General features: G+C 43.8%; 1 protein-coding gene across 1 annotated transcript in view; it reads left to right on the top strand.

The window, feature by feature from the left end:
• The window catches only part of LOC142578397 (uncharacterized), a 41,100-nt gene extending 15,691 nt beyond the window's left edge, over positions 1–25,409 (top strand). The window contains exons 4-7 of the mRNA XM_075687789.1: positions 16,182–16,277; positions 19,821–19,859; positions 24,141–24,263; positions 25,171–25,409. Coding sequence (XP_075543904.1) covers positions 16,182–16,277; positions 19,821–19,859; positions 24,141–24,263; positions 25,171–25,409 — 497 coding nt within the window. The remainder of the gene's footprint in view (positions 1–16,181; positions 16,278–19,820; positions 19,860–24,140; positions 24,264–25,170) is intronic.
• The last annotated feature ends 380 nt before the right edge of the window (positions 25,410–25,789 follow it).

Below are 25,789 nucleotides of genomic sequence, written 5' to 3'. Positions count from 1 at the left end.
CAACTAGCGCCCCAAGCGGGCCCGGTACGAAACTCGCGTGTTTTCAATCGAGCAAGCGGGTTTTTCGCTAATACCAGAAGCTCCAGGTCGATCATTGAAAAAGGCAGGTGGCAGACGTGTTCTGTAAAACAATCCGCAGGAGCCTAATGCAGTGATCACGCTATGGCACTTAAGAATTTTGTTCCCACAGCGGTTAAAGTTTTAGCAATGGAAGCCTAAGGAAACGACGAATACTTGTACTCGATTTTCGAGGCACCAACGATGCCTGTGATAAAACTACGGCGTCTATCGTAATACCCAATGCAGTGTATGTATTCCGGAGATTCAGCTTTCGATTGATGCCTATCTCGACTCTCCACACATGGCGTAACACTGTTCCCAAAAGATATTTTTGTAACATTGTCGTGAAAATTCACGTCGTTTCTGTAAAACCATGAGCCTACCGTTCGCCGAACTCTCGGAAGTCCTGGCCGAGTGGTAGACTCGTGCGCACCTACAGTCTCGCGTCAGGGCGGCCACGGTTCGATTCCCGCTCCGAACTTTTTTTTAAGCCACACAGGAATTAGTTTTGTAGTCTCTCACTTGATGGCAGAAACACAAAACCCAAGATTTACTTTCGCTTCTAGTTTACAGCAGCGCAGCATTTTAAAGCCACATAGGGCTTAGCTTTATAGTCTCCTACCAGATGGCAGAAACACAAAATTCACGATTTGCTTTCGGTTCTGGTTTTCCAGTGGTGCTCTTGAAATATTACGTTTTGTATTTTTGCTTCCTAAAACGTAGCAGTGTCGTGCTCATTGGTTAAGTCATCGTTTTTATGAAGATTCTATTGATTTTACATCATAACTAGAAGCTTGCGCATGGCTTTGTGTTATGCAAAAAAAAATTTCGTGCTTTGTAGCGTGGAACCTGGTATAACAAAATGGCTATTCTTATTGCGTTCTTCTGTAAGGTCCGTTTTCTTCTGTCCTTAATGGCACACACTCTGAGCGAATCAGTTCCACCTTGGCCACAATACCACCTGGCGGCTAGTGCCATTCCTATGCAACATTCGTGTGGAACAAAGGGTCTGTTAGGCTGAGTCACTGCCCGAACGTTAATTATTTCTAAAGATGCATCCAAATAAGAAATGCACCAACTAGTAGAACATGTGCAGCGTCTGGATTGCTAGCTACTGTTAATGTGTTCTCTACAGCTAAGTGGTATGAATCCGTAGGTGTCGCTGTAAAAGAAAACATTTGAATAAATGTCCGGTGCTGTGTCTGCCACGGTAGCTCTACACAGAAGCTGGCTTGGCTAGCCGTCAGCATTTACGATCAACATATGGCGCCCCTCGATCGGTGCGTTTGCTTTAAATGCACAGCATTCTTTGGCGAGTGCCCCGGCAATTTGGTTGCGAAATCGTGCAGGATCGTGTCTGTAACGTCAAAAAACTTGACGCATTTCCCATATAAATCATCATCATCATCATCATCATCATCATCATCACCAGCCTAGTTACGCCCACTGCAGGGCAAAGGCCTCTCCCATACTTCTCCAACTACCCCGGTCATGTACTAATTGTGGCCATGTTGTCCCTGCAAACGTCTTAATGTCATCCGCCCACCTAACTTTCTGCCGCCCCCTGCTACGCATCCCTTCCCTTGGAATCCAGTCCGTAACCCTTAGTGACCATCGGTTATCTTCCCTCCTCATTACATGTCCGGCCCATGCCCATTTCTTTTTCTTGATTTCAACTAAGATGTCGTTTACCCGCGTTTGTTGCCTCACCCAATCTGCTCTTTTCTTATCCCTTAACGTCACACCCATCATTCTTCTTTCCATAGCTCGTTGCGTCGTCCTCAATTTCAGCAGAACCCTTTTCGTAAGCCTCCAGGTTTCTGCCCCATATGTGAGTACTGGTAACACACAGCTGTTATACAGTTTCCTTTTGAGGGATAGTGGCAACCTGCTGTTCATGATTTGAGAATGCCTGCCAAACGCACCCCAGCCCATTCTTATTCTTCTCGTTATTTCAGTCTCATGATCCGGATCCGTGGTCACTACCTGCCCTAAGTAGATGTATTCCCTTACCACTTCCAGTGCTTCGCTACCTATCGTAAACTGCTCTTCTCTTCCGAGACTGTTAAACAATACTTTAGTTTTCTGCAGATTAATTTTCAGACCCACCCTTCTGCTTTGCCTCTCCAGGTCAGTGAGCATGCATTGCATTTGGTCTCCTGAGTTACTAAGCAAGGCAATATCATCAGCAAATCGCAAGTTGCTAAGGTATTCTCCATTAACTTTTATCCCCAATTCTTCCCAATCCAGGTCTCTGAATACCTCCTGTAAACACGCTGTGAATAGCATTGGAGATATCGCATTTCCCTGCCTGACGCCTTTCTTTATTGGGATTTTGTTGCTTGCTTTGTGGAGGACTACGGTGGCTGTGGAGCCGCTATAGATATCTTTCAGTATTTTTACATATGGCTCGTCTACACCCTGATTCCGTAATGCCTCTATGACTGCTGATGTTTCGATGGAATCAAACGCTTTCTCGTAATCAATGATAGCTACATATAAGGGTTGGTTATATTCCGCACATTTCTCTATCACCTGATTGACAGTGTGAGTATGATCTATTGTTGAGTAGCCTTTACGGAATCCTGCCTGGTCCTTTGCTTGACAGAAGTCTAAGGTGTTCCTGATTCTATTTGCGATTACCTAAGTAAATAGGTTGTAGGCAACGGACAGTAAGCTGATCGGTCTATAATTTTCCAAGTCTTTGGCGTCCCCTTTCTTATGGATTAGGATTATGTTAGCGTTCTTCCAAGATTCCGGTACGCTCGAAGTCATGAGGCATTGCGTATACAGGGTGGCCAGTTTCTCTAGAACAATCTGTCCACCATCCTTCCACAAATCTGTTGTTACCTGATCCTCCCCAGCTGCCTTCCCCCTTTGCATATCTCCCAAGGCTTTCTTTACTTCTTCCGGCGTTACCTTCGGGATTTCGAATTCCTCTGGACTAATTTCTCTTTCATTATCGTCGTGGGTGCCACTGGTACTGTATAAATCTCTATAGAACTCCTCAGCCACTTGAACTATCTCATCCATATTAGTAATGATATTGCCGGCTTTGTCTCTTAACGCATACATCTGATTCTTGCCAATTCCTAGTTTCTTCTTCATTGTTTTTAGGCTTCCTACGTTCCTGAGAGCATGTTCAATTCTATCCACATGATACTTCCTTATGTCAGCTGTCTTACGCTTGTTGATGAACTTCGAAAGTTCTGCCAGTTCAATTCTAGCTTTAGGGTTAGATGCTTTCATACAGTGGCGTTTCTTGATCAGATCTTTCGTCTCCTGCGATAGTTTGCTGGTATCCTGCCTAACGGAGTTACCACCGACTTCCATTGCACACTCCTCAATGATGCCCACAAGATTGTCGTCCATTGCTTCAACACTACGGTCCTGTTCCGGAGTTAAAGCCGAATACCTGTTCCGTTGCATGATCTGGAATTCCTCTATTTGCCCTCTTACTGCTAACTCATTAATCGGCTTCCTATGTACCAGTTTCTTCCGTTCCCTCCTCAGGTCTAGGCTAATTCGAGTTCTTACCATCCTGTGGTCACTGCAGCGCACCTTGCCGAGCACGTCCACATCTTATATGATGCCACTGTTAGCGCAGAGTATTAAGTCTATTTCATTTCTAGTCTCGCCGTTCGTGCTCCTCCAGGTCCACTGTCGGCTATCCCGCTTGCGGAAGAAGGTATTCCTTATCCTCATATTATTCTGTTCCGCAAACTCTACTAATAACTCTCCCCTGCTATTCCTAGTGCCTATGCCATATTCCCCCACTGCCTTGTCTCCAGCCTGCTACTTGCCTACCTTGGCATTAAAGTCGCCCATTAGTATAGTGTATTTAGTTTTCACTCTACCCATCGCCGATTCCACGTCTTCATAGAAGCTTTCGACTTCCTGGTCATCATGACTGGATGTACGGGCGTAGACCTGTACAATCTTCATTTTGTACCTCTTATTAAGTTTCACAACAAGACCTGCCACCCTCTCGTTAATGCTATAGAATTCCTGTATGTTACCAGCTACATTCTTATTTATCGGGAATCCGACTCCTAGTTCTCTTCTCTCCGCTAAGCCCCGGTAGCACAGGACGTGCCCGCTTTTTAGCACTGTATAGGCTTCTTTTGGCCTCCTAACTTCACTGAGCCAAATTATATCCCATTTACTGCCCTCTAATTCCTCCAATAGCACTGCTAGACTCGCCTCACTAGATAACGTTCTAGCGTTAAGCGTTGCCAGGTTCATATTCCAATGGCGGCCTGTCCGGAGCCAGTGATTCTTAGCACCCTCTGCTGCGTCGCAGGTCTGACCGCCGCCGTGGTCAGTTGCTTCGCAGCTGCTGGGGACTGAGGGCCGGGGTTTGATTGTTGTGTTCATATAGGAGGTTGTGGCCAAGTACTGCACCAGGGTGGCCAATCCTGCTCTGGTGAGGGAGTGCGTTACCGGTTCTGGTCACCGGGATCAGGCCACACTCCAGGCCTGTTTGTGCAATTTTATCAACACGCGGATTTTTTTTAATCTGGTGGAAAATTGCCGGCACCGGGATTCGAACCACGGACCTCTTGCACGCGAGATTAGGGGTGGCCCAATTGAAATTTTGGATTGGGCCAACTTGAAGTTTAAGGCTGGGCGAAATGAAAATCGGGCGTGGCCGACTTGCAATTTGGGGGTGGGCCTAAATAATGTTTGGAGGTGGGCTAATTGAAATTTGGTGGCCTGTTTACGAATAGTTAGGCAACACCAGTGGTGTTTCTGCATCCTTTTCATGGTCGCAAAGTACGTATATTAATAATTGTTAGTCAATACCCCTGAAGGTGAGCTACCACTCGAGCCTTCCCAGCCCACTCGGCTAATAATGTCACAGGAGTGCTCTCATCGTGACGACTGCGACGTTCAGTGTGGGAATCCACTAGAACTCATCGCAGACCGAGCTCACCATTCTCACACCATCTCATCGCTAACACTACTCGCTTGTGCTAGACGCAACACAAGCTTACAACGATCATAATTCAACATTCAATCGCGCACTAGTCAACACGCTCTCAGTGCACAATTTGGCCAATCATCTGGATAGGAACCTTGCTGGATGTTTTACTGTTATGTTGCGTCGTTTTTCACGAAAGCCTTCTCCCGCAAAGAGAATACATTTTTTTAGATTGACGAGGCAAGCTTGTATATAACTCATACGAAGCAAATGTATAAACGGTTATAGTGATCTTTCAAGAAAAAATATAAGCAAATAAGATTTTAGATGGTATTGTTTCGACCGGGCATGAGAACAGTTTATTCGAGCCGGTCACAGTGCTTTGACCGAAAACCTAACCATTTTGTTCAAACGTGTTGCCCCAATACTACATGGGCTAAGTGTATAAACGCGCGGTGCGTGGTCACAGCTTCAAAGCCAGTCTATTTTGTGTACTGTTGTTGATATTGTAGTAATGTGGAATTTTCCTCTTCATAAGACCATAGAAAGAAAAATATTACAGTTGATAGCTAAGCGCAAAGTAAGTTGGAAGATGGAAACCAGATATGTTTTTAATTTGCGGGTTAGTCTTCTCGCCTGCAAGATCGCTGTCCGATCACTTCAACGAATTTTGTTTGTGTGCAACCGCAGCAAAAACGTCGATACTACCGTTTCATTGCGAGGACCTTTATGCCCTCCACACACACAAGAAGGACACCAAATAATTTGCACGCGCACTTTTATAAACTGATATTGTTTTGCTAATTTCAGTGTAGCGAGGTGTCTGCGAGCGGAGCTTTTTCTTAGTATCAGTCCAGTGTTAGCAGTGAGAAGCAGTTCGGTCGACCATACCCATGAGGGCATACTAGCCATTGTAGAGCTTTACTGTAGGAGAAGTGAAGTGCTAGAAACCTTGCCCTTTCCGCTGCTCGTCCATCTATTATGTTATGGTGACAATCAACGTTGTGTCCGTCAGGCCTCTCCCTCATCTTTATCTTCACTATCGCGAGAGCGGACAGAGAAAGGAAACGTTCTTCACTATCGGCCCTAGCTGGATTCCATCACTCGTGTAACTGCTGCAATTTGCATTCAGTGGCTGGACATGCTAACCACATCCTTATTTTCACAATCGCTAGAGCGCGCAGAAAAAGAGGAGCTTTGGTCGCTATCACTACCATGAACCCATGTGAATGCAGATATAAGTACGTGCAGGGGCTGGGCATGATAACTTGTGCGCTACCACCTGACGCCGCCACCTTAGATTTTCCATGTATGCCTGCTTCTTGTTTTCATCGCAGACGCATGCAGGAGAAACGCGGATAAGAAAAAAATCTCAGTGCCCTTCCACTCTGTGAAGAAGGACGATCAGCAAAGCTGCGTATGTGGGCCCCTTAATGGCGAACTGCACCTCCGCCGCGGGTGGGCCCGCCATTGCACTATCTTTCGGATCGGCCCACGTATGGGGAGAGCTTAACGCCTGCTTCACCGCCGCCACGGGTCGGGTCGATTTTGCACTGTCTTCGGGATCGGCCCACGCATGGCGAGTGCTTAACGCCTGCTTCACTGCCGCCGCGAGTCGGGTCGGCATTGCACTATCTTCGGGATTTTGTTCTATACGCGGACACGATAGTGGAGAAAGTAGCCCTTAAGAGGAAGCTTTAGCTCGGGTGATTTGCTTTAAATATATGTAAAAGGAGAATTCGTTTTTCTCGGCAACCACTGCACCAAATTTGGCAAGGTTTGTAGCAGTTTCAAGAAAAACGTAAAATCTAGTGACTGTTAGTTTCGAATTTTTGATTTAGGTAATCATTTGTTTATTGAAAATTGTCAAAAATAGCAAATTTTCGGAAAACAAAGCCAAGTTTACAACTCAGTCTTCCGGCAATGAAAAATGATATCACAATTCTGTGCATTGCATCTTACAGCACATCTAAACGGACAAAATTATATTCCACATGAATCTCAGAAGAAAATTATAAATACCGAAATACAGCTTTTGCGGAACCCTTGTACACAACGTAACGAATTCCCGCAAGATATAAATCGACATATCGAATTTGTCCGCTTTGAACGATCTAATGAATGCGTATACAGAACCGTGATATCTATTCTTGAAGCGCAGCTATTAGTTTGCAAACTTCGCGCTTTTATCTTTATCGCACTCTCGGATCTCTAAAATTCTTCTAGCAACATTCAGGCACTAAATGCAAAGACGCTTCCAAAAGTCACGAGAATTTACCTTTCTCTCTAGAATCCAGCAAACTTCAGTAAAATCGGTCCAGGGGTTATCTGCGAAAAGCGTTTTGGCGTTTTAGATCTATTTGAATAGGCCGCGCCGGAGTTGGGCCCGAGTTATAACTTCCTCTTAACGGCTTCGCTATATAAAAAAAGGAAATGAAGAAAATAAATGCCTCAGCTGTCAATACCGCCGCCCCAGACTTCGTCACGATGGCACCGTCACCATCGGCACGGCTCCGTGAGCAGCTACCAAGCTGTTCACTTTTGTTAACTTCCTTTCGATCCTCGGCGGCAGCGCATTGTTTTGATGCCAGCGACGCGCAATATCTGCACCATCGTTGCGGCATACATCGCTTCTGCGACTAAGCAAGCTTTCGGCGGCAGACGTTCGCTGCTATATTGACAATAAGAATTTAAACTGCTTGTCTTCGAAGCAACCGCGTGAATAAAAATAGAAAGCGGACAGGCCGGCCACAAAGAACATGCTCACGGGCCATACTATTGATGACAGTGTCACGAAAGGCCAGGTGCCGTCAGGTTGACTTTATAGGTTTGCAGGTAATGACTGACGGGCTAGTTGCTTCATTATCACAGAAAGAACAGCGCTTAAAGTTGTTAGCGCAGATTGTGTGTGGTTCCTCCTTTGTGTCCCGTCTTAAAGTGTTGTTCTGCGACTTCACATATGTTCATTTTCTGCGTCAGTTACCCCTTCCAAGAGCGTTTACTCGGAAAATTTTTGTACGCATGCCTCTGACAGAAGTATGTTTAATCAAAATTTCTTCGCGTGGCTGCGTAATCTGGAGGACGGGCTCCAAGCTGCTCATTTCCTTTAGCCAAGTTAGACCAATTAGTGAAAAGTTAGTTAACGTTGCTTTGTTAATTATCCACACAATTTCTCAACTTACTTCGCATCCAAAGGTTACTAGTCAGAGCACGCGCATGATAAAATGTCACCATTGCTTGTATTGGGTTAATAGTTTTGTTTAGTGCAATTAGAAGCAGCCGGCATATTGGTGGTGCGGTAGGCTTCTTATAAGTATGAAAGTATGCACAGGTTATCTTGGCGCAAATCAACTTTATGAATTCAAGAGGAAGCTTTAGCTCGGGCCCAACTTCGGCGCGGCCTATTCATGTACATGAAAAACACAAAAACGTTTTTCTGAGATTACCCTTGGACCAATTATAATGCAATTTGTTGCATTTGAGACAGTAAGTTCAATTCTAGCGACGGCTGGAAGCGGAATTTCGATTTAGGGTCTGAATATTGTGGAAAGAATTCTTAGAAATTCAAAATTTCGCAAATAATAGACGCACGAAGTTTATAAATTAATAGCTCTGCATCAAGAACAGATATCGCGGTTCTGTAAACAGCATCCATTAGATAATTCAGAGCACACAAGTTTTCTAGGTCAATTTATATCTTACGTGAATTTGTTACGTTATGTGTGAGGATTCTGCAAGAGGTGTATTTCCATATTACTGAATTTTTTGAGATTCATGTGTAACATATCAATTTTCTCCGCTTTAGATATACTATTTGATGCAATTCAGAGAATTGTGGTATGTTTCATTTGCTGAGTTACGGAGTTGGAAATTGACAGCCTCGTTGTCTGAAAATTCTAGACTTTGCCAATTTTTAATAAACAATTGTTGGCATCAATCAAATTAAAATTTGAAACCACCAGTCACTAGAAAATAAGTCTTCCTTTAAATACAATAGACCTTGTCAAATTTGGCGCAGTGGTTGCCGAAAAAAAGGAATTCTACTTTTACATGTATTTAGATAGGAGCATCCAAGCTAAAGCTTCCTCTTAAGCACATGTGCCCAACCATGCACTTCTGCCTTTACAATGGACTATTGTCAGCGCTACTGTACATCACACAGGGTGTGCGAGAACTTTGTCCACGCTCCTGTTTAGATTTCTGAGCGCTGGTGGCATCAGGCTCGCTTTCGTGCCGTCTTCAGGAATAAAAACGGCTGCCTAGGGGAAAGCATTGGAAACATTTCCAGTAATTAGTAACATATGGAGCATTGCGGACATGTACGTTAAAACGAAAAGTACTGAAGTAATATGAAGACGGTTTCGCTGCATCTATTTTGGCTGTCTAATGTTCAGATCTAAAAAAATGCTGTGATTTTGTGACAATTAATGCTGTCAGGAAATAGAGCTATCCCTGACCGGTACCCGGGGTGGAATTGGCCCCTGGAATACAAGGCTACATTGAACCACAATATGCTGGTTTGATAAATACCAGTAATTGGAAAGTGTTTAGCTCTTGAATTTTCTGCATGTCGGCGCCGCTTGGGGGCCCTTTTTACCACGAGCACTTTGCTTCAGCTAATATTAAAAGCAACTGTAATCTATTCTTTCTTTCTAGTGGGGGGGGGGAGCTATTTTTAGCGTCTAACCACTGTTGCAAATTTGTGGGTTAGATCAAGACGCACATACATGTGTTTCTAATATTCAGTATGTTGTCACGGATTCAATAGTGAAAGAGCGTTATCTTATCAGATTGCGCGCGTGAAGCGAATACTGACGCGCATTGTCGATCACATTTGAGGACCCGAGATTGCGCTGCAATGTACGGGCATTCCAATCTGACAAACCGATGTCTTGATCCGTAGATGAGATACAGAGGAGCACTACTATGCGCGCTGCCATCGTTGTGCTTTGAGTGTTTTCCAGCGCAAGCTCACCTTTTATAATATGTTGTATTCGTGACTCCCTCTTTTGGAAGTGTTTTGCTCTTCACAGCACTACAATCTGTGAGAGTATAGACGTTCTCTATATTCATTGAGGGAATACTGGGAAACGGACTTAATCGCACAGGAAATTGAAATGCTCATTAGTCAGCTTTCACCACATGTCGAGGAATTTCAATAAAGATATTCTTGTGAAAATTAAAAGCCTATCCGCTTGACAACGTTTCATCTGAGTTCCCCTTTGCAAGCTCATACCGACTTACAGGTGGTTCATATCGCGGGCTCTTAACATATGTCCAACCGTCAAACAAAGAGTTATTCCGAATGTTTCATTTCAGGAAGGCGTGTTACCCTCCTGTCTTTCATTCCCGTTCGAAAACAGGCGTAAGACGAAAGTGTTGCATGAAGAGCGTCGTTAGTCGAAACCAACGAGCTACCGTAACTCACATCGCCGAAATCGCTGTCATTTAGGCTTAGATAAGAAATACATATTTTAAATCGACGCATCACGAATCCGAAATCAGCTGCCCCCGACCAGCCCAGATAGGTTTCTTTCATTTCGTACTGTGCGCTAGAGGCTATATAGTAGCTCACGGAGCAGAGCGCTAAGTGTGGATGTGGCAGAGATGGCCCTTTATATACTGTCTCGACACCCACCCAAAATTGCATGCGGCACTGCTGGCCATTCCTAGAAAATTGTATATGTGACGCCCAGCAATTTCCAACAGAGCAACATTGTTTTGTGATGGGAGAGTCCAGGTGAGAGACACGGTAGTTATGGAGATGAAGACACGCTATTTCTTTTAATACGTCTTTATTTCTGCGTTGAATAGGCCAAGCCTTGCGGCAGAAAAGGGGCGTTCTATGGGGGAGGGGGACCAGTGCTCTCTTCTTCCTTGAGGTGGAGTGGTCCCGAAGTCGGCTCTGCAAAGAGGCGGCCAGGCCCTTCCTTGTCCCTGAAAAAGTCCAAAAAAGCTCTCCAAAGCTAGACTGAGTCCTTGAGCCCGATGTGGGATGGTGGGTCGAGCCACTCCTGCAGGGTGCCAGGTCGGTTCCCGCCCAGGGAGCGTAGTCTCCTTTCTCGGACACTATTTATTTTCTGCAGCAACGCAGGAATGAATGAATTAATGCCTTCATTTATTGAGAAAAACGAGCAGCAAGCACGTCTCGGCACATTGGGAAAGAAACGAAGCCGCCACATCCACAGCAACAAGAGCTTCTACTACTTCCATAGCCGTACCCGCTATAGACATAAAGGCCTTGATTCGTAGAAAACTAAGGTGCTGTTTGCAACGCTTGTGGAATGCCGAAGCTACTAACAAGCTCTATCTGATAACGCTATAGCTAGGCATTGCACCACCCACATTAAAATCAAGACAAACTGACGTCTTGATTTGTCGACTGCGTGTAGGGCACACATTCGGCACACACAATTACCTCCTCACTGGCGGCGACGCTCCACTATGTGGAAGATGTGGTAAAAGGCTGACTGTCTCCCACGCCGCGGTGGAACGTAGGAAAGCAGAAACTTAAACGAAAAAGCACTTTGCGAAATAGCATTCTTACCGTATCCTTCTGCATCCATCATTGTTTTTGGGCTCAGAACCATTTTGTCAATGTGAAAGCAGCTCTGAATTATCTAAATGTAGTGATACTTGTTATTATCCGAGGAATGTCGTGGCACACGTTCCCATCAGAGGCTGCTCCTGCGATAGTAGTTATTGCGTTGCAAAAGCCTCCGTATATTTGCGTTTAAGTGCCTTCGAGGAGCGGTAGTGCTAGTTCTATACTCTTAAATTTTATTGAAAGATCATTTTATAGCATATATATTTCAGTCATAGCACAAGTCACTCTCTTGTTGGTTATTTTAATACCTGCACATTTTACGCACTTTACAGCGGCTAGGATTAAGGACCGTTCACAGCCAAGTAACATCTACTTATCGCAATACATGAGTCCATTTCACTCACACATCATTTGCACCACATCACCACTTGCACGGCGCTCTATGGCTACAGCGGGCCCATGCGCCACTAAACACATGAAAGTATGCAAGCTGAGAATTGATCTCTCGCTTACCGCAGGTCCTGTGGCACACGCAAAGTGGCCTAAGTAGACTAGAGGTTCCCATTGCCTTCATGGCGCAACTTGCTAAAGTGCTAGTCTGAAAGACATTCATTGATAAGTGGTACGTACCCTGTGCATTCGCTCCGCAACCTGCTAAAGCGTCGACTTGCTGTCCTTGAGGAAAACTTGTGTGGGAGGCTCGATCCCTCTCAGCATCCGAGAAATTTAAGAGATTTCTTTTCGTCATTATAGAGCGGAACACACCCACTGGTCAAGTCAACTGTGACCCAAGTTAGAATCAGAGAAGTTCGTAGGAGACCAGCACACACCTCTTGTCGGACAGCGGCACATACCCAGTTACGCATCTAGAGAGCCTTGTCAAATTGAAATATGCTCGCTGAATAGCAGTTCACATGCAACCACTGCCACAGAGGTTAATCCTACGGTTTCTTGAAATCTGCTCCCTCAGCAACGTGGTAGGGGGGAGAACGTTTACATACAGACAAAGATACATAAAAACGCGGATAGATGGTTACACGCTGTAACTTTCTCGGAGCATGCTAAGAATGCTAACGCTTTAAAAAGCAAACTGCTAAAATCAAGCAAATTCATGATGACGTCAGAATTGTATGCTGCAAGAAGAAACCAGGTCAAGTAGCTTACTTCTCGATCCACACAAAATAAGATGTACTTATTTCAGTAATCTCGAACGTGAATAGCAGTGACAAGCTATTGATTGTCTTTCTTCATGTAGAAAGAAAAATTAGACTGTATTCAGCAACAATTAAAGTTCTCTGCGTCAACGCTAAGGGGTGCCGACCAAAAAGTTTATTGTTAGGTTCCCGGATAATATGATTATGCAAAGCTTCAGAAACACGGCGCACGTGTGGACGAACACATTAAGCTGTTTAAAAATTGCACCAAAGCGGCGCATCCTGCTATCTCATAATACGCTATTTGTGCTCTCCAGTCGGCTTAGCTTTTCTTGTTTGTATCTTTTCATGTTATATGAGAAATAATGACTCATGTGGCGGAACAGGCTGCTATAGCTCTCGCATTACTTGACTCGAAACGCACTACGGTGTGCACGGAGTCCCGAGCAGCCGTTAGAGCCTTTGCATCGGGATTGTTAGCCAAAGAAGCAGCCAGGATTCTGAACGGCTAACACCCCTCTGACATTGTTCACCACATAGTCTGGTTCCCAGCTCACATGGTACCAGACGTATTACCGGGTCACCTGAACCCCAATGAGATAGCCCACGACCATGCGCGAGGTTTAGTATGCCTCGACGGGATGGTGTCTCCGGTGAGTTCGGAAGAGCTCGTCCACAGTGATCCACTAGTTACTTTTCATGAAATCACATCTCATGAATCTCAGAAGGAATAGGCAGAGCTTTCCTTTCCGCCGCCATAAGCTCAACAGGCCACAAGCTAGTACGCTCCGCATGCTCCCGACGGGGTCCTACCCCTCTAGGGGCTTATTGAACATGCTCCAACCGGACATTGACGCACTCTTCCCAGATTGTGGCACTGTATTTAGCTTATTAAATCACATGCTCTGGCAGTGCCCTGTGTTACAGGATTTTAACCGAGAAGAAGACTGGACGAAGGCTATCACAGACCCGAAAGAAGACGTCCAGCTCCTGGCTGTCCAGACGGCCCGTGAACGAGCGGAGAGGCATGGCCTCTCTGTTTCGACATGGGACTAGCCAACGGCTGGGTAGGGACCTGCAGGCCCCCGCTTAGCTCCTCAGGACCCCAATAAAGTCGGCACTACTACTACTAATAATATGAAAAAACCATTCACTTTCTGACTTTTTTTGTTAGTTGTAACTCCAAATATTTCTTTATAGAGGACTACGGTGGCTGTGGAGCCGCTATATATATATATCTTTCAGTATTTTTACATACGGCTCGTCTACACCCTGATTCCACAATGCCTCCATGACTGCTGAGGTTTCGAGTGAATCACACGCTTTCTAGTAATCAATGAAAGCTATATATAAAGGTTGGTTATATTCCGCACATTTTTCTTTCACCTGATTGATAGTGTGAATATGGTGTATTGCTGAGTAGCCTTTAGGGAATCCTGCCTGGTCCTTTGGTTGACGGAAGTCTAAGGTGTTCCTGATTCTATTTGCAATTATTTTAGTAAATACATTGTAGGCAACGGACAGTAAGCTGATCGGTCTATAATTTTTCAAGTATTTGGCGTCCCCTTTCTTATGGATTAGAATTATGTTAGCGTGTTTCCAAGATTCCGGTACGCTCGAAGTCATGAGGCATTGCGTATACAGGGTGGCCAGTTTCTCTAGTACAATCTGCCCACCATCCTTCAACAAATCTGCTGTTACCTGATCCTCCCCAGCTGCCTTCCCCCTTTGCATAGCTCCCAAGGCTTTCTTTACTTCTTCCGGCGTTACCTCTGGGATTTCGAATTCCTCTAGGCTATTCTCTCTTCCATTATCGTCGTGGGTGCCACTGGTACTGTATAAATCTCTATAGAACTCCTCAGCCACTTGAATTATCTCATCCATATTAGTAATGATACTGCCGGCTTTGTCTGGTAACGCATACATCTCATTCTTGCCAATTCCTAGTTTTTTCTTGACTGCTTTTAGGCTTCCTCCGTTCCTGAGAGCATGCTCAATTCCATCCATATTATATTTCCTTATGTCAGCTGTCTTGCGCTTGTGGATTAACTTCGAAAGTTCTTTCAGTTCTATTCTAGCTGTAGGGTTAGAGGCTTTCATACATTGGCGTTTCTTGATCAGATCTTTCGTCTCCTGCGATAGTTTACTATTTATTTTCTTATTTACTAATATTTTTACTAATATTTTTAATAAATTTACTAATATTTATTGTAAGTGGGCTGCTACATTAATATTTTTTACTAATATTTTTAATATGTTTACTAGTATTTATTGTAAGTGGGCTGCTACATTTTACTGCTTCAACGTGACTGCTTGACTGATATTTGTAGTATTTTCACTGCTTATTCCTGTTTTATTTATTTTTGTGTACACATATTGCCGAAATTCTATGTGTAGTGGGCAGTTTCCAAAATGCGGCCTAATGTGCAATTCCGCGTGCAAGTAACATCGAACATTGTGTATTCCATGAGAACTTTCTCGCCTGTCTTGGTAAGGGCAGGAATGACAAAGCAGAGTTCTGTAGCACCATAGGCAGCACTGAATTTCGAAGGAAAATACACTTCATGAAAAGGTTCTGGAATGAAGTAGAAAGAACTCAAACTGTGCATGAGTTTATAGCGCTTTTAACGGCTGTGGTGAACGTGCAAAATTCAAATTTTGTTTTTCCAATATAAATTTTTCCATGTTTAAATATTTTGATATATTTTTTACTGAAAACTACTCGCCAGATTAAAGTGAACCTTTTGAAGACTGTAGAGCATCGGATTGCGAACAGTATGAATGTGAACCATTAGCACATTTCCATCCACATTTGCGGAAAAAGTGTTACTAAACATCCATTCAGGCAGAAGAAATTTTTTCCTGGGGTTATCTTTGCACAAATAAACATTTATTACCTACCGTTTGAAGGCAGCAATACTTGAAATACAATCACCAAATGAAATTATCCCCCTTTATGTTATATCTGAGAACAGGCGCACTTACTTAAAAAACTGAAACAACATTGAAATGTAAAAATTCGTTGATAATTACAAGATATATTTACAGTTCTGCGTCGAGAATGATGCCTTATGTTAGGCCAAACATCATCCTTATACAGTGTGCAAGACTAAGAAATGCCATATGTAGTAATAAACCAAGGAAATGCTCAAAGCGGCGTGACCCATTTACCCTACCAACCCATTGAAGCAGACACTGATATATATATATATATATATATATATATATATATATATATATATATATATATATATATATATATGTGTGTGTGTGTGTGTGTGTGTGTGTGTGTGTGTGTGTGCGCAAAGGGGTATGTTTGTAAACACAACGATTTCAATCACAGAATAAAAATTTCATATATACTAAAATATTTAGCCGCCGTTAGCGCCCTTTAGTGCAATGGGAAGCGACATAGATTTAGCTGGATTGTTCTTATATTTATGACGTTCGAAAAAATACGTGCTTTACTGAGAATTTGGAGTCGTCATATCTGCAGGAAATGAAATACCTCAAGGTGCACCAATAAAGCAAAGTGGAGGCGCCGCATCGGGACAACCTACATTAACAAATGAAATACCAACGACCTCATTTGGTAAGTGACGTCATTATATAATTTCCTTCGAGAAGCAATTTTCGAGCTTACCACCAGTGAATGCATTTATTATTTCGGAACCTTGTATTCGGAATCCTTAACGGCCGTGTATTCTGGGAATGGAGACGTGATTTCAAAATGGTAATGTGCTCTACCACATGTCTTTGCTCAGCTCGGTACACGTATCGTAGATTGGAGCATTCGAACATGGTTTCACTATTCATGGACCTAAACAGATTCCCCGCATTCGATATATGACATTTCTTATTTGTTCTGCCTCCTGTGTTCACGCTGATAAAAGTAAGTGAATTTTCTAATTTACTACATAAAGGAACCCCACTTTTTCTGCGATACCATGTGGCGTGTACTTGTTTAAATATTTATTACAACAAATTGTGAAATCTTCAGACCAAAACCAGGACTTTTACTCATCTATGACTTGACCATGACACCAGAAATGCTGACAACTTTGAAGAATAGTATTCAATCATTTTGGTTACGCGAAAGTTCCAAGTTCACTTCAAATAGATGTTGACCATTTTTGTTCGATGCAATGAGCATTGGTTTGGTAATTTATTTGCGCGTTTTTTTTTACTTGCAATGCCTCAATCGGTAAGCCATTAACAAAAGTTGTATCAGAAGAACAAAATAAAAGAATTCAAAAACCCACGCTCTCTAAACTAATCATATCCCTTCGAGCACGTAAGAATTGTAATTTAATGCCATCCGTCCCCAAATTACTCACAGCACGAACATGAAAAGAAAAATTGAAAATATCTGCCCATCAATCCGGCCATGAAAGGCAATTTCTGCGTATATTCATTCATTCATTCATTCATTCATTTATTGATACTGTCAGCCTTTCTCAGGCTATTACAGGAGTGGAAAATCTAATAAATTCCCATTCTAAACAAGGTACATACATTTCACAACTACGATATCGACACAAAAAACAAAGCAAGAAATCAAGTCATAACAAAACATCATGAAGAAAAACTGAGTCGCTGCTACTCATACGCCGTGAGAATGCCAAGGTGCAGCGCTCTGAGGTAATGCCCACAAATTCAAACTTCACCAAAACATATATTTCCGGGTTCACTGTTTTGTGAACACACCTTTATATGTAAATTATTCACCCGCGAGCGATGATTTCTTCTTGTCAAGTTCAGTGCGTTTAAACAGTTCTTTAGATACATGGCGTTAATTATTAGGTAACACTCGAAAATCAAGGACATTTAGAATCACTTTCGTCTTGTAACTGCGATAAAACTGATTTTTGACACCCATTTTGGTACACTGTACATCCGCCTAGGGCGTCTACGTTGCGCAAAAATAGTTTCGCGTTCCCCGCACGTCACCGCTTAAAAAAAAGAAATAGAAGCATGCCATTTGGGAATAAGGCGCAGAAACAAAAATTTGTGATGCAATGAAAACACGAGCATTATGTCAGAGGACACATTGCACTACATTCAAGGGTGAACATTTGCACGGTTTTTACCAGCTGTTCAGCGTTATGTTTAGGTTTCTAATGTGAGTGTATTTATTACTTTCACCCACAATTTTTAATGTCTGGCCCACATTCTACATTCAGAATTCGGCATTTTCATGTTGTTTAGAGCAGTTATACATTCAAAAAATTCCCAGCTTTGGTCGCTTGTTCGGCACAATCTAGCTCGTCTCAAGAGTGAAAATCGGGAATGCAATTGTGCTCGACGACCACTACCAAAGCTTCAACGCATATTAATGATTAATGTAGAACGACAAGAATCAACGCTGCAAGCAGGGCTAGCAAGGGCGCTGAAACCTTGCATACCTCACATGCATGACACGGACACCAGAAAGGTCATGTTTTCAGTGCGTTTAGGAATCTTTGGGAAATTGACGCGCTTTTAGGAGCACATTTTTCTGCATCCGTAACTGCTTAACAGCATCGAGGCTGCTGTGCTGTGGGAAGGGTGTCTTAAACCAACCGGTGCACCAACTTGGGTAACTAGGGATGTGTCACAGTGTATGTGCACCTCTTGAATGAGAAAAAAAAATACAGAATGAAACCCCCGGCAAATATACTAACACAAGCTTTTCTGAATATACTGGTTGTTTCTGTGAAGACCACAATCTACTTTGCCTTCTTCAAGACATGGCGGATTTGCATAGAGAAAGCTCTTACACGACCTAATTCCACAAGTTTCCGCGCCACCTTCAGAATACAGCGGTGAGAATATGCTCATAGCTTTTTATCATGCAGGCACACCTTCCCTTTATCAAATGTGCTACGTGGAACTCTGCGCAAGCTTGAGGGAGAACAAACGTGCTGTAACGACGGAAATCAGTGCTAGCGAGGCTGAGGGCTGGTCATTCTAATGAATGAGGCGTTTTGAAGTAGCTCAAGGCGTTAAATACGTTAAGCATCACACGTTGGAGCAGAATGTACGTAAACTGTGCGAGAATCGGCCTTCACTACGCAGGTGTCACCAAAAATGATGTGCCACACCCCCAAACAGTTTCCAGGAAGTAGGCAATCCCATCTGGAGAAGCATTTTTGCAAGCTCCTGCGGCGGCCTTGCATGTTCGCCTTTGTTAGTCACATTGTTGTCTCGCGTTGAATTCCCCGTCGCACCTGCTTTTTTTGTTGTTGCATGCAGCATCTTTTTTAGACATGGAAAAATCTTTTTTCTCACTTAGACTGGACAATGGCAAATTACAACAAGCTGCGCGTCCTTACTTCCACTGGAACGCCTACATCATGGTCACATCTATTCCACAGCGTGGTCATTTATATAATTACCTTTACCGCGCCTTTCTAGCAGTACGTTTATTCCCGTATTATTACCTGTGCTCCCTAGCACCTGTAAAAAGTAGCGCAACAAGCTTACGTAAACGGCATGTCCCGGGGTTGGGGTGAATCTGGCTTTCCGACATGGGGGTCCTGCCGACGTGCACCAAATGAAAGGGTTTGTCGTACTTGATGACGGTCAATGTAGCACAGATGTTCTGGAATCAGTTAGAGCCTGCGGTGTCTAGAGATACGAAATAGCTCTAATCTCGTTTGAATATCTGAAAGTCTTAAATATACCGCGTGACATATGAGGGGCCTAGCGCACCAAAATGTTAAGATGTTGTGCCACAGAAACACAAGGACGATAGGGCATCGACACCGACGAGCACATCTTTTCTTAAGCTTTATGAACCCACTCACCTAACAACAAGCGTCATTCACACCAAAAGCCATTCATTCATCTTGTACTAGTTCTCTTTCCGTTGTTTTATGCGTTTGAAATTTTGACTAAGTGACACATGTTGCTGCCAGTATGAAAGGAATTTTCTAGTACCACAAGGCGAGTTCATAATAGCGGCAACAAACAGCATGCAGGCTTTTATCGATCGCGTAAGATTTGCACGTACTTTGTAGCGCTTAGATTGCTAATTGCGGCGGGCCTGCACAGAGATGCCTTGTCTATACCCACTCTTTATTTCTTGTTTACCTGAAAGAAAATGCAAATAAGGTCATGGTGCTAAAATTCTTCTCATGTAACATACTTGCAGGAACAGAAGGAGCTTGGAAGGTTCCGCAGCCTGCGTCACGTGAGTGACATTGACCTGTATTCAACTTGACAGCGATTACAATGGCAAAATCAATGTACAATTTTCGCGGCATTTCACTTGAAACTTCATATACGATATATTGCTACAGCATGCCGTAGCTTTCAGGGTTAGAGACAGATGAGCTTTGTCGTCCACAATAATTGTCGATTGTGACACGTAAGTTTTAAATGAGTAGGCTTTTCACTTTTCTTAGCTAGTTTGGTCACAATGGATAGTTGGATGATTTTGCACAGCAGACAGCGCTACATCCTCAGCGACCTATGTATCTCACCGGCTGCGGCCACGAGCTATTTGCTGATCGCTGTCTTGGCGAGTAGAAAATATGGACGATTGTGTGATTGTGAATTGCTGGAATATAGGTCTTGCTGGCTTGTGTGTAGCCTAGATTACAACTTACGGCAGTGCGTATGTGGCATTGGCTGTATGCGTCGATAGATAATTTCGGCACTACGTTGTCTGATAGTGTGCTTTCATAGATGACTGATCCCGGAGAATGAACGCGCCATGTCAGATGTCTTATGTAGCCTTAAATATATTAAAGCAATGGGGCCCCATCTCCCACACCCATTTCATTGTCGAATGCGGTCGCATGATTGACGTAACGAACTTGCAACCAGCGCGCTCGAGGTAGTGGGATTTGCTCCGCGGTTTCAAGTGAAGTGAAGACAGCCCGATATACTATGTGTTGGTATCATGTTGCATTATGGTTGGCAGCGAGATGGCCACATTGTCTGTCTGCTGATGGCACATAGATATCTAGCTGGTTACGCTAGAAAACTGTGGCTGACTCGACAGTCATCTACGATGATTTATGTCAAAATTTCTTTTTTTCAGAAAAAAGCTTCCGTTTTCATCTGCAGTATTTTAGAGGTCTAATTTTCTGTTTTAATGCGAATAGCATTCTTTTCCTACATCAGCTATTTTGAGCCTATCTATCTATCTATCTATCTATCTATCTATCTATCTATCTATCTATCTATCTATCTATCTATCTATCTATCTATCTATCTATCTATCACGCCGAACCATTGACCCAGGTTGTCTACTTGCTTTGGCCGCTAGATAAAATGCCATCATTGTCAGGTGATGGCAGTCATATAGTCATCACGCGTTCTTTCTTACATCGCCATCGTGACGCCGTCGTAGTAGCTAAATCGGCACCATTCCTTCTTCGTGATCTTACTTTCGGCATTCTGTCATCGTCACGCCTTTCACCCGAACCCAGTGGCCTGAGCTGTCTAGCATCTTCGACCACTAGGTACGAGCACGTGGTCGTGATGCCGTCAGTCTCGTTACATCTTCGTAATTACAGCTTTTTCATCCGACACTCGTCATGCCGTCGTCGTCATGCCATCGTCGCCATACTGTCGCCATGCATTCCTTGTCACACCGCCTTAGTCATGCCGTCGTGGCCGTTCAGTCATCGTCATTCCAGCTTCGGAGTATCACTGTCAGCATACTGTCATTATTACACTTTCAACTCAGACCCAGTTCAACTTTTATAATAGCTTGATCCGCTAGGTATCTCTTAGTAGATGTGATGCCATTGTGGTCGTCGCATCGTAGTGGTAGCATATTTGTCATCCGACTGTGAATGCTGTGGTCATCTCGCCATCGTCATCACAGAGTCGTAGTCGAGCTGTCTTCGTCAGGCAGTAGTTTTATAATTTTCATCGCTTCAGTAGCATCCTTTCATATCTGTTATACCTTCGTCGTTCGACCGACATCAGCCTTTCTTCTTCCTCCCATTGTAATTATATGGAGGTCATTCAATAAGGATAATGCCGACTCTTTCATGCCGTCGTCGTAAGACAGTCGCTATCATGCATCCGTTGAAAGACCGTCATCGTCATGCCTCCGTAGCCTTCTAATCATCGTTACATCAGCTTTGTCATCCGACTCTAGTCTTGCCGTCGTCGTAGCGCCGTTGTCTTCATACATGTTTTATGGTACTGCTATCTTTGCGCTGCTGTGTTCATACATTCGTCGCCATGCCACGATCCTTATGCCGCTGGAACGCCATCGTAGCCATACTGTCGTCGTCATACCCACGTTATGATATCTAATAATTAAGCGGAAACCTGCAAGGTGGAAAGAAGTAACTAATAAAGGGGAAATCAAACATGCACCTGTTCGTAGCAATTGCTACAAAGGAAACCCATACGGGTTCCTCAAAAAAGAAGCCTCGCTAGCAAAGAAAAATTTGTCCCGGTCCGGGACCCGAACCCGTCACCACCGCCTTTCCGGTGCAGCCGCTCTACCATCTCAGCTAACCAGGCGGCTAGCAGATGGCCGGGCGAAGTCGAATTTTCCAACTCAATGGAAAGGCAAGATTTTGATGTAATAGTTCTGCGAAACCCCCCACCTTTCTTCCTGCTGAGCTCGAGAAGGCACTACCGCCGCAAGCCGCAGTCCTCAGCAGACCATCGGAAGTCTTCGCTCGCACCTACAGCATACCGTGCGCTGGCACGATGTTATTGCCCTCAAACTTCTTATTGAACATTACGGTGACCTATGACCCTAATACGGTGACCTAAGTTCACCTATGACGTCCGTGAAATGGGGTAGGGCTAGGGAGCTTTCGGGCTACTATACTAGCGCATAGACAAGTATCGCGAGAATTTCTAGGTATCCAGACAATAGCGGCCTTGTTTACGTCTGATGCTTTTCTCGTTTAACATTCATTTGCAATTATACATGCAAGACCACGCTCAATCATATTCACTAGGACAACCCTCGCTCAACCTAAAGTTGTAGCTGTAGGTCGTGCAGATTCACATTATGCCAACGAATAAATAATCACGGTGGAATGACGGTGACGGAATGACTGCTACACATTGACGATGAGTAAAAATGCTTTTTGGCGCAAAATATGACATGGACTACAAATAGACGCGGACTGGCGCACAGTGCGCCTGCCCGTGTCTTATATGGCGCCTGAAATCACTTCTAGCGCCGTGGCAACTACCTCCACATCAGTCCTTACAATTACAATGAATTTATGATGTTGACGCACTGGCGAAGATGACTTGCCGACAAGAGAATGACAATAATTGTATGACGATAGCAGAATGATTACAACGAGATGACAGCGCTGGAATGGCGAAAACTATAGGTAGACGAAGGCTTGACCACATTGCGATGAAAAATCTGGAAATCGACGAGCGATTATAAATTATAGAACGGCGAAGACACCATCACAAAGGAACGACTCAGACGGCTTGACGACGAGTGTATGATAACCAAGAAACGCGGGCATTAGAATGACAACTGTATAATGGCTGTGGCTGTACAACAGTGCAATGACGATGAAGGCATGCTGACGGCGGCGTGACAACGGCTTGATGATTGTGCCATTAAGATGCTTGAATGATGACGCTCGTGCAACGATGGCGTCGTGAAGACATTGCGATGACGAATATGAAATGACCACGACGGCATCACAACAGTATGAGCACGATTGCTTGACGACCATTGTTGACACCTATACACAGTGACGTCTACACCGTCAATACGTGAGCAGGATGACGACTGCATTTGAACGAAGCATTGACCACAATGAATGAACGCGACGTGATGACAACGACGGAATCATCAGGACAGCACCACTATGCGACGTGTTGGTTTTGGAGATTACGTCCAAGTTTACGTGCATAATTTGCCGGCCGCAAAGTAGTGACCAATATTAACTGGTTGCCTTTGATTATGATATCCCGCATAGAATTTTTTTTTTACTCTGAGTCAAAAACATCTCGGTAAATTATTGTTAAATACGCCCAGCGCTACAGAACGTTGTCCCTCATATGCGACGCGTGAACTACCGAACCTCTGCAAGAATGGCCACCGAAAATAAACACCGTTGAACGCAGTATTCGCCTAATGAACTGGAAAGCTAATCTAAGTAAGTTCATTTGCTCAGCATCTACGACGGAAGACTACACAAGTTTGGCCAACAGACTGCGCGCTTTTAGTACAATCTTAGAGTGTGAAATTTCATGTTTATTGTGGTAAAAACCTATTAAAGTCGTTGGTTCTCACTTGACTGTCATTAACGCAATTTTAAAGAAGTGCTTAAAAGTTGCATCTTTATTCGTTCTAATTTGTAACCCATAAAAGCTACATATAGTGATTCCCAAAATATGAATATGGACAGCTAAGGTCACAAAGAAATGCATTAGGCTGATTTAATAGTAGAATAATCAGGATTATCCGGCCCTTTTTTGTTTGATATTCTAATTGACGTCTTGTCTCTCTTAACAGCTGCCTGGGTGTCTAAAGGGTGCCAGTTCCTGGGGCATGAATGCATTAAGTTCGATCAATGTGAACCAAAATATCGGCTCCGACTCGGTGGCTGCGAAGACAGTAATGTATGCTGCAACGTCCGTAAGTCCAGGTTCTTCTTCGCTCAAGACACTAAGTGAATAGTACGAAAACGCGTCCCGTTGAGCCAGGCGCCCAGTCGATCACTGTTTAATTCGCCATTATTGCGTCACTAATACTCTGCTACTCCCGCCAGGCGACCCTCTTCTTTCCGACGCTCTTTCTTTCGTCATAACAAGGTGTTGATTTAGAGGGTCATTCAGTATTTTACAATGGCGATAAGGAACAGAAGAGAAAGCGGACGCTGGAGTTTTCGGGCGAGATATCGCTGAATACTCACATAGCTGCAAAGAGACAAGGGCGCCACATTTTCTCCTTTTATATACTTGCTTATCTTAAGAATCGTCATGCCCCCCAACATAGAAACACATTACTATTACAATATAAACATATATTTGTTTTCAGTATATAAAAGTTGCTTATCAGCTTAAGAGCGCGGTATTGAGGATTCTAGGCTGCATAATATGCGATTAGCGTTAGTACAATTTCGCATCATTTACTTCTTCCCTAAGACTTCTGCAGATCAAACCGTGGCGCGCGCTGACTGCGTATGAGAAATTGTCTCACCTTTAAACTGCAGCCGCAGTCAACTCTAAGCGCACAGTTTTTGAAGGTCGTCAGAGGTACACAAACCATTCGAAATTTGCTGATGTCATCTACGGGTCACTCATTTAAGCAAATAATGAAACCAAAATACAATTGTGGAACGTTCCTGTGCCGCAAGCTTACACGATATGTCACTGCCTTACCTGACACATCTTGAAAAATCCGCAGTTCCACGCCGCTTTCGGCAAATTCGTGAGAGCCTTTATACACTACGAGTGACTTGCAGACTCTGAGTTACACCCACGCATCTGTATCCTAAATAGTTAAGTGTGATTTTAACTAAATGAGTATTTCTACATTGCAGGTAAAACTAGATCATGCACCAAAATCGGAGGAGAATGCCGAAAAAAATGCCGTAAAAATGAAGTTCCGAATCGTTACGTCAAATGCACAAATTTCTTCAAGAAGTGCTGCGTGGCCGTCAACAACCTTTCTGGACAGGAGGGTTTAGTTCGCGTGAGTGCCACGTGGCGTACTAATCTTAAACTTTCCAAACTTCCCGCGGTGACGCGTGATGATGTCAACCGAACAAACAAAAAATAAAAGCTATCCCTGGGCATTGAACTTCGCCACAATGCTTGTCCCGCCGGTGTTATCAGTGTTCTTGATCAAGCGTATTCGCTCGTCGCCTAGAAATTACTCGTCATCCTAAGAGTGTTTAGTCGCGACGAGCAATGGTTGATTCTGGGCTTTTGATGCAGTTCTTTTTTTTTCTTATTTTCTTTTCCTTTTCTTTTTCCTTTTTTTCATTCTACGGAGTAAAGAAGCTAGCCTAATCGTCAGAATTACTTCGGGGCAGCCTTTCTTCAGTCGGCACACATTGTTAACGTCCGAACATCGCACAGCGTCTACTAGAGACGCCGTCGTGGACGGATTTTGATTTTCCACTATCGAATTCGTTAAGGTGCACACAATTATTTCAC

The sequence above is a fragment of the Dermacentor variabilis genome, chromosome 4, assembly GCF_050947875.1.
Source record: "Dermacentor variabilis isolate Ectoservices chromosome 4, ASM5094787v1, whole genome shotgun sequence".
NCBI lineage: Eukaryota > Metazoa > Arthropoda > Arachnida > Ixodida > Ixodidae > Dermacentor > Dermacentor variabilis.
This window is presented reverse-complemented; position numbering and strand designations above follow the sequence as displayed.